Below are 13657 nucleotides of genomic sequence, written 5' to 3'. Positions count from 1 at the left end.
AGTTTATATGCAACAATGCAGTGAAGTCCGAATCAAGTCGTCACTGGTCCCTATAAGAGTAATTTAGGAGTGCCGATTAGTCCAGATTCAATATTACATTTCTTAAGACAATACAGCTGCATGGTGCAAACTTCAATTACCCTGCATTAACTACTCCTACTTAAGTTAGATACACTTGAAACACTTAGATTGCAAATATCACACGTAGATGACAGACTGTTTTTCTTTTTGATCTCTATTTAACTAAAAACGTGTATTTCAAGACATCGTGTCTTATCTCGCTTTAGCTCTACCAAAACAAAGGAAGATGGTCTGCACTGTAAAAGGAAGAATTGTATCAAGTCTAGAGGTTCATGGGCCCTCACTAGTTTAAAACAAAACGCCTTGCAGTGCGTCGACACACGTGTCACGTGATTGACCTTAGCCAATCGGAAGAAGGCAAGGCAGGAGCCGACTTCCTGTTTCTGGGCCGTGTTTTGTCAGAATGTGCGGTGATTGAACACAACGCGGATGTTCTGGGATCATGACTGATGTCATGCTGTATCGAGGTTGCATAGTAATGCTTCTGAAGAGAAATTACTTTGTAGACGAACGGACAGACTGAGTAATGGCGCCTTTCACGAACGGAAGCAGGGGCGATGCTATAGGGGGAGGGGATACTATTGGCGAAAGCACATTGAAGAAGGTGTTAAGTTGGAGCCAGAGGACAGATAAATGTTGCGTAAGGGGCATGGAGGCAAGCAATGCGCCACCGCGTGTGGAGATATAACTGGAATAATGCAAAGGGTAAACCAGTGACGTATGAGGACCGGAAAGCAGTGGGGAACGGCAGTTTCGCCGACATCACGGTCTAGGACTTGCCGATCTGAACTGGCGCACAAATTTGTGCATGCCAATTGTAATATTAGATACGATACAATTGCTATGGTTAGAAAGATTAGAGTTGCTTTTTTTTATATTTTTGGGGCTTTTTGACAGAAAACAGGGAGAGAGATAGGGAAGACACACAGCAAAGTTTGTCGGATCGGGACATGACACACTGTCATGCTTGTTTACCAGCCAAGTGTCTGGACCACTAAGCCGGCCCAGGAGTTGCAATTTTGAAAGTTGTCTCTGTACACATACATATATATATATATATATATATATATGCTGCTGCTAGTAAACTGTAAGGCCTCTGTTACACACTGTAGTGTGATGGTTTTGAACAGATATTAAAGCTATGCATCACGTAAGATGCAACATGTAAGCTTGTAGATTTTGTGCGAAAGGGTTACAATGATGTACAATATTTAAGATAGGAATTTCTGTGATAAGAATCACCCTATTACAACAGAATAATGTATAAATTGGCACAAGTTGTGTGAATTATAATAATGACTCACTCAACATCATACTGATATAGACCCATAAGAGGTCAACAGATTAATTGATTTCACAGCGTTTATTAATGAACACCTATCATTTATACAAAGCCTAACTCTTTCATTTGATTGTATTTCATGTTTATATACAGAAAGACAATTTTACTTTATTTTTGATTGTTCATATTATTTATTTCATCATTCATTTCAAAATGTGGCAAAATGGAAACACAAATTTGAAACAAATTTTAACCCTATGTTGTTACTTATCTTCTATAATATGGGCCTAACGGTCCTTTAGGCCCATATTATAGAAGATAAGGAGTCTGAATTTGCTCTAGTAGTTTCTTTCTAAATGTCAAGAACAGAACCATAAATATGTGTTAGATGATTTTACTTTATTTTTGGGCTTATTCTGGCATTATTAATAGTATAGTAGGTTTATAGGGGGGAGAGAGAGAGAGAGAGAGAGAGAGAGAGAGAGGGGGGGGGGGGGGGATTGACACGCAGGGAAAACAGATCGGGACTCAAACCTACGACGCAGTGTGAGGCTACATTGAGCCTATGTGCCCGGACCGCTGTGCCAGAGGTCCATGCTGGACAAAATTACATTTTATTTAAAAAAATTAAATTGGGATGATACCATGCCATTGGAGCTCTGAATACATGTGCATCTCACCATAGTGGAGTCCTCATCTGCTGGGGTAAGGCTGATTTGTTCTGGAGAAGTTATGGACGATCGGGTGGTACGGGGTGTCCGAGGTGAGGGCAACGTGTCCCAGGCATTGTAGCCACTAGGGGGTGGGTTGTGCATCTGTACACCTGAACGCTGGCAGCAGTCCTCTGCATTGGTCATCCAGGCTTCTAGAAGCTTCTCTCTGTCCCAGTCTGAGAGAAGAGAGGGAGAAATAGAATAGAGAGATAAATAGAAAACAAGACTGAATTAGCAGTACAGGAAGATGAAACGTGGACAAAGGTTTTCGACGCTGATCTGGAAATTGAGAAGATAATGATGAAAGACCAAAATAAATATCTATATTCCATCATAAACCAAGGGGTCTGTTGTTTTTCTGTGGCTTCTGAATGCATACTTCTGAACAGTATGATAGTTGTGTACTAATCAAGTCTTCAAACTTTTGCCATAAGATTTTAAAAGGCCTTTGAAAATGTTGACCTTGTGGCTTCATCATACTGCCAGACAATTGCAAATTAGTTTTTGGGTACTATATTCTGAGAATGGACAATTATGTCATTGTAAATGTTAAATTACTTCAGGACTTTGCCAGAGTCCCAATTTCCCCCCTGAAAAAGTCCCGTCTTAGACACAAGACACATGACCCGGTCAGCATTTTAAATGAGGTCATTATGAGCGTAAAAACTAATTTACCCACCAGTCAAATGCAGCTAAATGACTTCTATTAGATAACAAAGCAACAATTTTCCTCACCCACCTCCAACTACAATCTGTGAATCTGACTGTATGCTTTGGGCCAATAAAAGGGCTTTGAAAATACACGTCTTCACATTTAGACCTCAATAAGCCATAAACCATGCATGAGCAATTCAATTTCAGCCAAAGATGTGGCATCCCAAGAATGAGAAAGAAAGACAGCAAGGAAGAAAGATAGAAAGCAACAATGGATGTAATCAGAACACTGGGAAAAAAGGAAAGATTTTAGCAAATGTGAAATAAATGACTCTCCATTAAAGACAAATGAGATGACATTGTAAAAAACCCAATTCCCAGAGTAAAAAATAAAAGTTGCATCACTATTTGCAAGCACATTGACTACATTAATTTAGGTGAATAAATATAGCAACATCCTGGGGTCAACCTCCCTGGAGTCTTATATGTAGCACACAATTTTGCCAGCCAGCAACTCAGTGCACAGGACTGTAAATCAAATCAAAACTGCGACACATTTTTTTAAACTCTCACACATAATTTTAGCTAGACTGAGTTATGCAATGTTTTAGAACTGGCTATGAAGGCCAAAACAAATCAAAACCGTGACATATCGCCGAAACACACACTCGAAATATAAATGCAGCTATTTGCCCACGGCCAAGTTGGAGGAACATCACTGGGGTAATTCAAGGCTAATGGTTGATGTCTAGGGGCATGGAGAATGTGTCAGCCAATTGGGCACCTACTTGTTGGCGTGTAGCCATGCCTCAAGTTCATACACCAATATCTCCCCTGGTAAAGAAAGGATTCCCAATTGACTGAGCGGTAGACATTTGGTTTCTACTGGGTGAGATTCGGGGTCGAACTCGAATCCCAGGTGTTAGTTGAAATTCCCTCTCTCCATTGGGAGGAATTATAGACGAAAGGGTTAGGCCCTAATGTATCATAACCCAAAAGAGGCAGTGTTCAAATGTCAGACGTGAAAGCAGCTACCGGTACAAACCAATGTCAACAACAATGAGCTAAGCTGACCTAAAATAAATATGTATATGTACCACCTGTAGATGTGTGTGCATGTCATGAGTGAATGCCATGTGTATGTTGCATGCGGGTGTTTTCACCCCTCAACTGCTTCTGACAGACCTACTAGAGGTTGGAACATGCATCCAGCAAGCCCAACCTAGTAGTCACACAAAGCCACGTTTAGCAGGAACAGACCATTGCTCCTCCCAGCTTCGGTACCCACTTGTGGTGGATGAAGCACTGGTAAATAACAGTAAACTCTCTCTCTCTGTGTGTCTGTGTGTCTGTGTGTACCATGGGCCCGCAGAAGCGCTTCTGCAGTGAAGAGTGGGGCTTGGAGCATGTCAGCTGTTTCCACTATCAGCATGTCCTTCAATCTCCTCAGTTCCTGTGGCCTTAGGCCCTCATACAGCTAGAAGGGAGAGGAGAGGATAGAAGGGGAGGGAAGAAGACGGACGAGGAAAACAAAGAAAAACAGGGAGAGGGTGGAAGGCAGAAGGGGAGGGAGACAGAGTTGAGAGAATGTAAGATCATAAAAATAAGGCAGAGAGAGTAGCAGGAGCATAGGTATCAAAATACAAAGCAAAGACTTTGTTCCAGTGCATGACTCAACCAGCATTGGTGTAAACACAAACCCACTAAGATAACAAAATGTAGATAGGCATCCCATGCCTCATAGCAAACATTAACACTGATAATCTGTGCACGTGTAAAAAGGTCTACCAAGCACACACCTGCGCTACAAAGCAGTCAGCTGATTTCAAGAACGAAGTAGGCCGCTGGAATGCTATCCAAGAATAGATAACTAGCCCTCGTCAATTCTAACAAGACACAGAAGGACTGCAGACTTCATGACACAGAAAATATTTTGCCGGCAGACTTTTATATCCATTACGCAAGGCAGCAAGCAGACTGTCGATAACACAATCAATAGCGGAAGCATCGTGATCATGTACTAAAGTTCACCTCCTTTGTTGATGACCAATTTGTTCCAAAATATGGATTGATCCTTAAATGATGAATGTGAGGTAAAAGAGCAGTCCCGGCCTCAGCCTTTGATAATGGGTCTTTATCAGCAGTCATATTGAACTCCTTTAAATTAAAGAGTACAGTACCTACATTTTATGCCATTCATTTAACAGTAGCCCAAGGCTAGTAACTGTTGCACGGCTAATTGCATGTAGCCTATGACAAATTCCATGTATGGGGCCGATAATTATACCCCAACAACAGCAACTACGTTATGACATGCTATGTGTTTTGCGGACTCAAGAGAATAACTACAGCAATGGACTGTGATATGTAATAGGGTAGTTACTAGGGCTGTCAGAACGAATTTCATAATATGAAAGAAATTTGAATATTAAAAAATATATATATATTCGAAAGCTAAAATTGCCATTCGAATGGAGCTTTTATAATTTATTAATTCTATTTAATATTTTTATTTTGTTTTATGTTATTTTATCCGCTCACTAAATGTATTGAGTAACGGATCTACCGCTGTGAAATCTCCACGGCCGCTTCCACTGCATGTGAAAAGGTGCACGTCCGGTCACGTCGCAGAAGAGGTCATTGATTGGCTAAAGTAGGGCCAGATTTCAGGGTAAGCCAATCAGAGACAGTCTACAGGGTGGGCGGGCTTACTGGCTTTTGTAAACAGTAGCACATTTAATCGCAGACACACAAACCCTTGTAACACATACATAGATACTAGTATACTACGCAGACAGAAATCGCCGGTAGAACGAAAATCATAATACAGTCTCACGACGCAACTTTATTGCACATCTGTGCTTGCCTTTCATCCACGCTTCTATAGCCTTTTAAATCTCATTTCCCATCCACGGGCACAAGCAAAGTGATATCAGCATCTTCCACCCGATCTGTGGCGTTGTTTCTGACGAGGGTAGCAACTAGTTAGCATGGGAGCTAACATTACTCTGGTCCATATCGTTAGAAGCCAAGGAGTCCTCCTTAATAACACACTCGATGCTGCGTTTACACGGGCAGACACAGACGAATGCTAATATCATTTGTAGCAGGCCGAGCAGCTACTGTACACGTCTGTTTGCATCAACATGTTGCTGGCTTCACAATGAATGATAGATTTTATCGTTGCCTCTGCCCGTGTTTAATGGTCAGGATTTCACTGTCCACAGCAGTCAGACCTGTCAAAACTATGCACTTCCCAAAACTCACAAGACATGCCAGCCACGTGTATTATTATAGGCTAAATATGAGCTAAAATAAACAATGTAAATATTCGAATATTTTCGAAAATTACAAATAATTAAGCAATGAAATTCGAATTGGATTATAGAGGTGAACTGACAGCCCTAGTAGTTACTAGTTATAACTCTCAGGGACAAAAACATCAAATACAGCTAAGGAATGTTTCACAATCCTTTTATGTTTTATGTTGTGAAGAGCCAGAATGTCTTGGAAGTTGGAATGCTTAGTTTAGTCGAACCAGCTCAGTGGCCTTGTGGTTAGAGTGTCCGCCCTGAGACTGGGAGGTCGGGGTTCGATCCCCGGCCGGGTCATACCAAAGACTATAAAAATGGGACGCAGTGCCTCCCTGCTTGACACTCAGCATCAAGGGTTGGATTGGGGGTGGGAAGTGAGGACGCTGGCGTCGACTGTTCGCCGCTTCACCTCCCAAAGTATGAATGAATGAACCATTGTAAGCGCTTTGAGTAGGCACGTAGTGCATAGAAAAGCGCCATAAAAATGCAATTCATTAGTTTGAGATGCTCACTGGTAGCTGACCTTTCTGTCCAAAGACAGCCTCTGACAAAGTTCTGGGAGTGTCTGAAATTTGTTTCATAGACTTTGTTGGGGTCATATGACACATATTAATTAACTAGTAGTTAGACTAGTTACTAGAGCCATTTAAATCTTTTATGTTATTGTGCCCTTCCCTCATCGCGAAAACATTTTTTTTGTTTCAGTGCAGGCCATAGGGCTCACAAAAAGGATCAGCCGAATGGATGATTTGGGTAAGAAATAAGAAATTATGTATCTGTTCTCACTGCTATCTCTCCAGGCAGTTTGCTGTTGGTACTTACTGTAGAAAACAAAGGGTAGCTAACGAACCAGTGTGTGTGACTTGTCATGGCCGCAACAACCTTGTTACAGAATACAACAGCATCTGTGTCTTCCAAATTAAATTAGACATGTCGCAGGTGCAATTCTCCCAAAGCAACCCAGCACATCTCCTGTCTTTGCAGTCAGTGCATTTCGCTCATGGGATATTGTACAAGGACCAAATATCACAGTTGAAAAGTGAGTTTCAGGTCTCTTTCCAAGACTTCACTCAAAGCGATGAATTAACGGTATGGGAGCTATGAATATTCACAGCCATGCTTAATGGTCATGCCACCTCGCCCACAATGACAGCTGTTCGCATGCCGTCTGAGAAGTCTGCCTATACAACAAAATCTGTGCAGCTTTATAAATCCGACAGATACAATGTGTTCACATACAAGGATTTTTATGATCCACTGCACAAGGAAATGGCTTAAGGGACATTCAGCTGATTTTATACCCAAATCCAAGTTGATGTTGTGTTGTGAGGAGATCATATATAATGTGGGTCATCTGCTAATTCTTCTTGTGAAATGCTTCAAGTGTATGTCTGTGGTGTCAAACGCAGACTTCCAGCTGCAGTTTTCCATGAACTGATTTTTAAGCTCAGGTCCACACAGACCAAAGGGAGAGTGTTATTTACTCCTGTTACTGATTTCAGTGTTCAGTGGATATTTTCACTAGACTTTTAGACTTGGCGAGAGGAGAGCAGATACTTTTGCCCACAAGTATGTAGGGTTTTACTGGTTAATCAAGTTTAGTTATTAATCAACAGGTTTCTAAGACCAGTGACCAACATTTTTTGACTGACTTCGGTACACTTCGGAAAACCAAGTGCAGCTCCTACACAGCAGAATACACATGTTCAGATCATTTGGTTATATTTTACACTCAGATCTGAATTAGCACTCTGGATTTTACTATGCAGTACATGGGTATAATTTGTTCATTTGCTATTGGCATGTTGTACCTCTCGGCGGTCGAGAGCTGCATACTCTGCCTCAATGCCCTCTGCTTCGGGGGCCAGGGAGAAGACCATCTGGGACTCCAGGCTGAGGGCCAGATTCTTGTTGTGTTGCTTCTCAGCACAGTCGCATGGTGTCTCACGGTTCTCGTTCTCCGCAAACAGGTCTGCATCTCTCTGCACCAGGAACTGCATGACGGGTGGAGAATATTGGAACGTCATTAAAAGGAGTTGTTCACTTAACTAATTTATGATAAAATGTATTCCTGAATACACCACTAGAAAATATTAAATTGCATATCAGTCTGTTAGTCCACCTCATACATCCAATTAGGGCAATTGTTAAAACAAAATATGTTTTATAGGAAACTGTATTCAAGATCTTAAAGGGACCCTTTTTGCAAAAGAATATATGTTAATGACGTTTAGAAGCTTTAGATCACTTTCCTGGGGGTATTTATGTGTGTAATATGTGGTTTTAGATATTTTAGATTTTAGCAGTGAGCCTGTTGTCTCTGATGACTACAATTGACTTCCTGGACTACAATTCCCATAATTATTTGGTGCACTGCTCCTCCTTGTGGATAGGGGGAGAGCTGTCTTACTGAGACATGTAGTCCAGGAAGGAAGTGAGCCCAGTGTCCATGACATCAGAGACAACAGGCTCACTGCTACAATCTAAAATATCTAAAACCACATATTACACACATAAAGACCCCCAGGAAAGTGTTCTAAAGCTTCTAAACGTCATTAACATATATTTTTTTGCAAAAAGGGTGAAGTGTCCCTTTAAGACCGGTAGGTACTGTGACAGGCTGAGGCACACATCCACCGGTACCCCAGACAAGAAGTATTTAGGACCAGGATTTAGTATGTAAGTATTTTGTTGTATTGCATCTTCACTGACACCCTTCTCACCAAGGGCTGATCAAATTCTTTGCCTTGGTTGAACTAAGGGGCCAGCCAATGTTTCTCTCTGTAACTCTCTCCTAAAATGCATAGTTGACAACAGTGGGTGATTAAATAATCTGTGCTAACAACATACCAGCCTCCCTCGTCGCCACTAAATTACCCTCGGTATTTGACTGCTATCGCTGTCCCCACTCATCCACCTTTTAATCCTTACTAATTAAGACATATTTTGCAGAAGGATGGACTGAACGGTAGCTACAGGGTAGAAAGATTGTGTTATTTCCATAATGGTACCCTTCATGGAAGCCCTCACCTCTACAAGGATTTTCATGCCCGAGGCAGCAGCATAGTGCAGACAAGTGTTCTTCTTGTTGTCTGTGGCATTGATGTCAGCACTCTCATACTCTCCCTGGTCCAGCTTTGCGCCTGTCCATGTCAAGATGATCTGGAGGCACTCAGCCCGACGATGCTCATCCTCATATGGCCGTATGATCCGAGTATGCAGGACCCCCTCTGAAGTTAGAATCAGGGGGCTCATGCACAGAAGGTGCAGGGAGGTCTCATTGTGCACATTGCGCTTGTTGGGGTTCCCATCTTTGCTGAAAAGAAAAGACCTGGGGGGGAAATGTAATTGGTCCATTAAGCAAGTCAGTTTAACTTTTATTGTACAAAACCCACATGTTCCCTTATTTATGTTCCCTTTTTAATTAACTTAAGGGTAAAGGGCATATATTTGAAAACATGTGCATCTTTTAGCTTTAACACTTTGCATTACCCCAATCAAGTAGTCAGTTTAACTCAAATGGGAATGCAAAATGCTTTCCATTTGCAAGAAGGTCATTAGAGATGGGGGAATAGGGGCTAAACGGAGTGAACAATGAGACACGCCAAAGAAGATAATCTGCACTGCAGAATAGATGGCTCTAGGAGTTCCATCCTATCCCAGCACAGCATGCAGAACTCCCATGTGCCACTACCATATGGCTATGTGGAGGGGCATGTGTTGATACAGACACGAAAACATGAGAGCATTTTCTGACACGGCAGTATACAGTACTGGATGTAACCAGGAGTACACAAATAGAGACCTACCATATAAAAGACAGGATAAACGAGCAATGTCATTAACACAATTCATGAAACATTCAATTATGGAATGGTAAATATCAATTCAATTTTCTCTCATTTCAAAATGATCAACAAATTACCAAATATTTATAAAATCACTCCCCTAAATAATATACTATTAGGAATATATGTTTGTGGTTTGCATACAACATAAAATCTAAATCAGTAATACAGTTAGCTTAGCTTAAGTTCTAGCAGCTTCTGACCTGAGTAGGCGCGCCATGGCATGCCGGGCAGCGTAGTGCAGGGGCGTGTTGTGCTGGTACTGCTCTCCATACGTAGTGTTGGGATCCAAAGCCTCCTTGAACTGTGGGTTGCTCTCATACAGCTGACAGGCCAACATCTCATCCCCGTTGATGAGAGCTTTGCGAAATTTTGTGGCTGTATTCCCCATCTCTTCCTCTTCACAGTTCCGAGCTCTGACTTTGGGAGCAGCCTCTCAATTGTCTTCAGCCTGTCCAAGTGCAAATGGCCAGCATGCTGAACATCCTTAGGAAAGCGCACAGCGAGAAAGAGAGAACTCAAATCAGATGATTCAGATCCCATCAAATTTCGGTCCAACTTTGATCTTGGTTAAAAGGGCTGATATTCAAGACCTTTATCTCAACCTCTCATCCACTCTGTATTTATTTTTACCAGGAATTCTCCTTTGAAACCTCAAGGTCAACAACAGCATCTCCTAGGATGAACAAGCTGCTCTGAATCAACAAATTGCTGTGGCGCTGCAACCAGTGCATCACCTACTAGTTTTTGTCTATTTTTCAGTGAATCAACATTGTGCCATCTGAGCTCATGTGGAGTACGGGACAAGACTTCCTCTGGCATCACCAGGGCCTTCCGTCTCTCCCTGCCAACCCTGGTCATCCCACTGAGACCAGGGCTCAATGTGGAGCATGATGCCCCGAACACAAAAATAACATGCAGAGAGTCAGCATAATATCATGTCAACCTCCACCATATGCCATGAATGTGTAGGCGTTGGGATGCAATTGTGTACCTTGCTTGGCAATAAAGAAATTTTGCAGTCTTCCTCAGGAAAATCCACAAATAGAAATAACATTGTAATGTAGAGACAGAGACATGTGACGTTTCTAACTTTAGACAAAAAAAATACAGCATTGGTTGACTAAGAAAGAAAGGCAATTGTTGTGAATGTGAATACACTCTGATTGATTGAAAAAGAAAATGTTATTAAGAATGGGTAGGGTACAGTGACAGGCGAAAAAATGCTGCTAAGAATCTCAAAATGCAGCAGTGTGCAGGGACCTTAAGACTTGTTTACATCAGGGTCCTCCATTTTTAATTCATCAAAACATTTAAAGACATACAAATGCTTTGAGAGCAGTTTTGGGGAGGCTAGGGGATTCACATTTCTTAACGGCTGTTAAGAAATGGGTAGTCCACATTTTAGTGGCATGGGAGCTAAATTAATTTGACACCTTATTTGAGCCGAATCTGTTTTTTTTAATGTGGATTGTTGACGTCTCATGGGTATCTTAATGGTGTAGCGAGTCTTGTAGGCAAGTTGCATGTGTGCATGTGTGCATAAGGCATAGTAAACACAGTGCACACTTTGTCGCATATATATATCCCAATCTTGTGTCGCCTTGTTAAATAGCCCCATTTTGACCTACTTGTTAAATATCTAACTGAAAGGCAGGCAATGAGTCTGACTTTGCCAAAATGTGCAACTCTAGATTTGTTTTATAATGGGATGAATCTAGAGTTGCAATACCCTCCATTGACACCCCACTCATCCACTTGCGATCTGCTTGTATTAACAACGTTAAACTCACCAACATTGCAGCTGTAGGGCAAGCTTGAATTATCCTCTTTCAGTCTGCCAAGCGGTTGTTTCATAAAAATCCACCGCAGACATCTTATGAGCTACTTTCTGTCAAGAAATTCTCTGCAGGTGATTATTAGTGTTGGAGTTTGGAAGCACTCGTTTTTATTAACGGGTCTTGCTGCTGCCTCCTGCATTATGTACAAATTATAAGAAAGTAGCTCATAACATGTGAATAACATAACACCGTATGACAACATGAATCATACGGTGGATTATTATGAAACAAACGCTTGGCAGATTGAAAGACGATAATTCAAGCTTGCCCTACAAACAGCTGCAATGTTGGTGAGTTTAACGTCGTTTAATACAAGCAGATCGAAAAAGCAAATTGGATGAGTGGGGAGTCAATGCTGGACTACAGTATTGCAACTCTAGATTCATCCCATTATAGAAAATAATCTAGAGTTGCAAATTGCGGCTAGCAATGACTAAACCACATTGACACGACACTATTAGACTCTCGTAGAGTCTAAATCTTAGGCTAACACGGCACCACAGATGACAAGAAAACAATGCCTGTCCCGCATAGCTGCCACTGGCCGCCTGGAACGTCTGATGGTGAATGTATATGGGCGTCATCATCGCCAGGCCCTTTCTGACGTACCTTCTGTGTACACTGTTTATCATTGTTGTGATCATGATACGTAATAATCCATCCATGCTAACGCACAGTTAGGTAGTATGGCTATAGCCATGGTTCACATGACAGTCATGTTTCAGGGCTAGTATGGCGATATCACTGGCGAACGTTCAACTTGAAAACAACCATTACACACAAAGTCTCCGGGTGTCTAAAAGTGTATTAAAAAACAACAACAAAGACAGCTTCCATATGCTTAGGCTACTAACGTCATTGCAGGCTAGCGTTTTGTGCTGCTAACGGCTAGGTAGCCAAGTTCGCTAGCACAGTTGCTGAAGTCAGAAATAAACAAAGAATTGAGACTTACCGACACCGGCGGCAGGGCCGTGGACTTCAGACTGCCACGCGGACAGGGAAATACATGTATGCCTCTTCTGTGAAGCGAGGCTCTGCTTGCACTTCAGCAATGTGTTGTTGTTGTGTTCAAATTTAAATGGTGTGGTGTTTTTGTTCATGTATCTCTCAACTGAACTCTCCCGTTGTCTCTCTGCCTGCCTGAACTGACTGAAATTGTACTTGGTCGCGCGTCGGTGTCGCGCACCGGAAAGTAGACGATCTAAAAGCTCACAACGCGTCGCAGTGCGAGGAGTTGTGAGCTTTTAGATCGGCTATTGTCGGTGCGCGACACAGCAGGCTGCAGGCCCCCTGCCCAATGGGTTGCCAGGTTTCAGTAAAACCCCCATGCGCGCGTCCCAGCAGAGGAACGGTTGATTGGACTTTAAATATATATATATATTATATATATATATATATATATATATACAGGGGCGTCTGGGAGAAATGCGAGGCCCTGTGCGAGATTTCTGTGCGAGGCCCTGCGCTCGCAGCAAAAGTAATACCTATACCTATACATACCTTTTATATATATATATATATATATATATATTTTTTTTTATGGGCGGCAGCCGCAGACTGATTCGACTCGCTGTTTAAAAGTTGTTTATATTGATAGTTTTTTGTTCCACTTTTGGTTTGGCAATGTAAACGTATGTTTCTCAATAAAGCTCTTTTTAATTGAAGAGAGAGAGAGAGAGAGAGAGAGAGAGAGAGAGAAAGAAACACAAACCTTACTTCAAAATTAAGTTTTGATTTCTAACTGTTTTTTTAGGGCCTCAAAGGCCCTAAAAACTAGGCTCCAGACTTCCCAAAACAAACTGGTCAGGCTCCTACTTGGCCTCACCCCCCGATCCCACCTCACCCCTGCCCACTTTGACAGGCTGGAATGTTAGGGTCGACGACAGAGTATGTGGAACGCCCTACCAACAGTCATTAAGACATG

At 41.9% G+C, this 13657-nt stretch overlaps 2 protein-coding genes across 8 annotated transcripts in view; one reads left to right on the top strand and one right to left on the bottom strand.

Moving 5' to 3' along the window:
- Positions 1-12972, bottom strand: part of LOC308318235 (ankyrin repeat and IBR domain-containing protein 1-like) — a 51147-nt gene extending 38175 nt beyond the window's left edge. For 2 of the 6 annotated variants that reach the window (XM_080767696.1, XM_080767701.1), the window contains exons 1-6: positions 12692-12972; positions 10096-10378; positions 9075-9375; positions 7856-8038; positions 4090-4207; positions 2044-2252 (exon numbers count right to left, since the gene is read on the bottom strand). In XM_080767696.1, the coding sequence (XP_080623822.1) occupies positions 2044-2252; positions 4090-4207; positions 7856-8038; positions 9075-9375; positions 10096-10283 (999 nt within the window). In that variant the 5' untranslated portion in view covers positions 10284-10378; positions 12692-12972. Of the gene's footprint in view, positions 1-2043; positions 2253-4089; positions 4208-7855; positions 8039-9074; positions 9376-10095; positions 10379-11685; positions 11815-12685 lie in introns of those variants that run through there. The other 4 variants (XM_080767697.1, XM_080767699.1, XM_080767700.1 and 1 more) reach the window with 4 other exon arrangements.
- cmc1 (C-x(9)-C motif containing 1) overlaps positions 1-13657 on the top strand; it is a 307618-nt gene that overhangs the window by 266149 nt on the left and 27812 nt on the right. The gene's annotated exons all lie outside the window — the stretch shown is intronic.

The sequence above is a fragment of the Protomyctophum bolini genome, assembly GCF_963924005.1.
Source record: "Protomyctophum bolini genome assembly, chromosome: 7".
NCBI lineage: Eukaryota > Metazoa > Chordata > Actinopteri > Myctophiformes > Myctophidae > Protomyctophum > Protomyctophum bolini.
The sequence above is the reverse complement of the archived record's forward strand: the minus strand, read 5'-3'. Positions and strand labels throughout refer to the sequence as shown.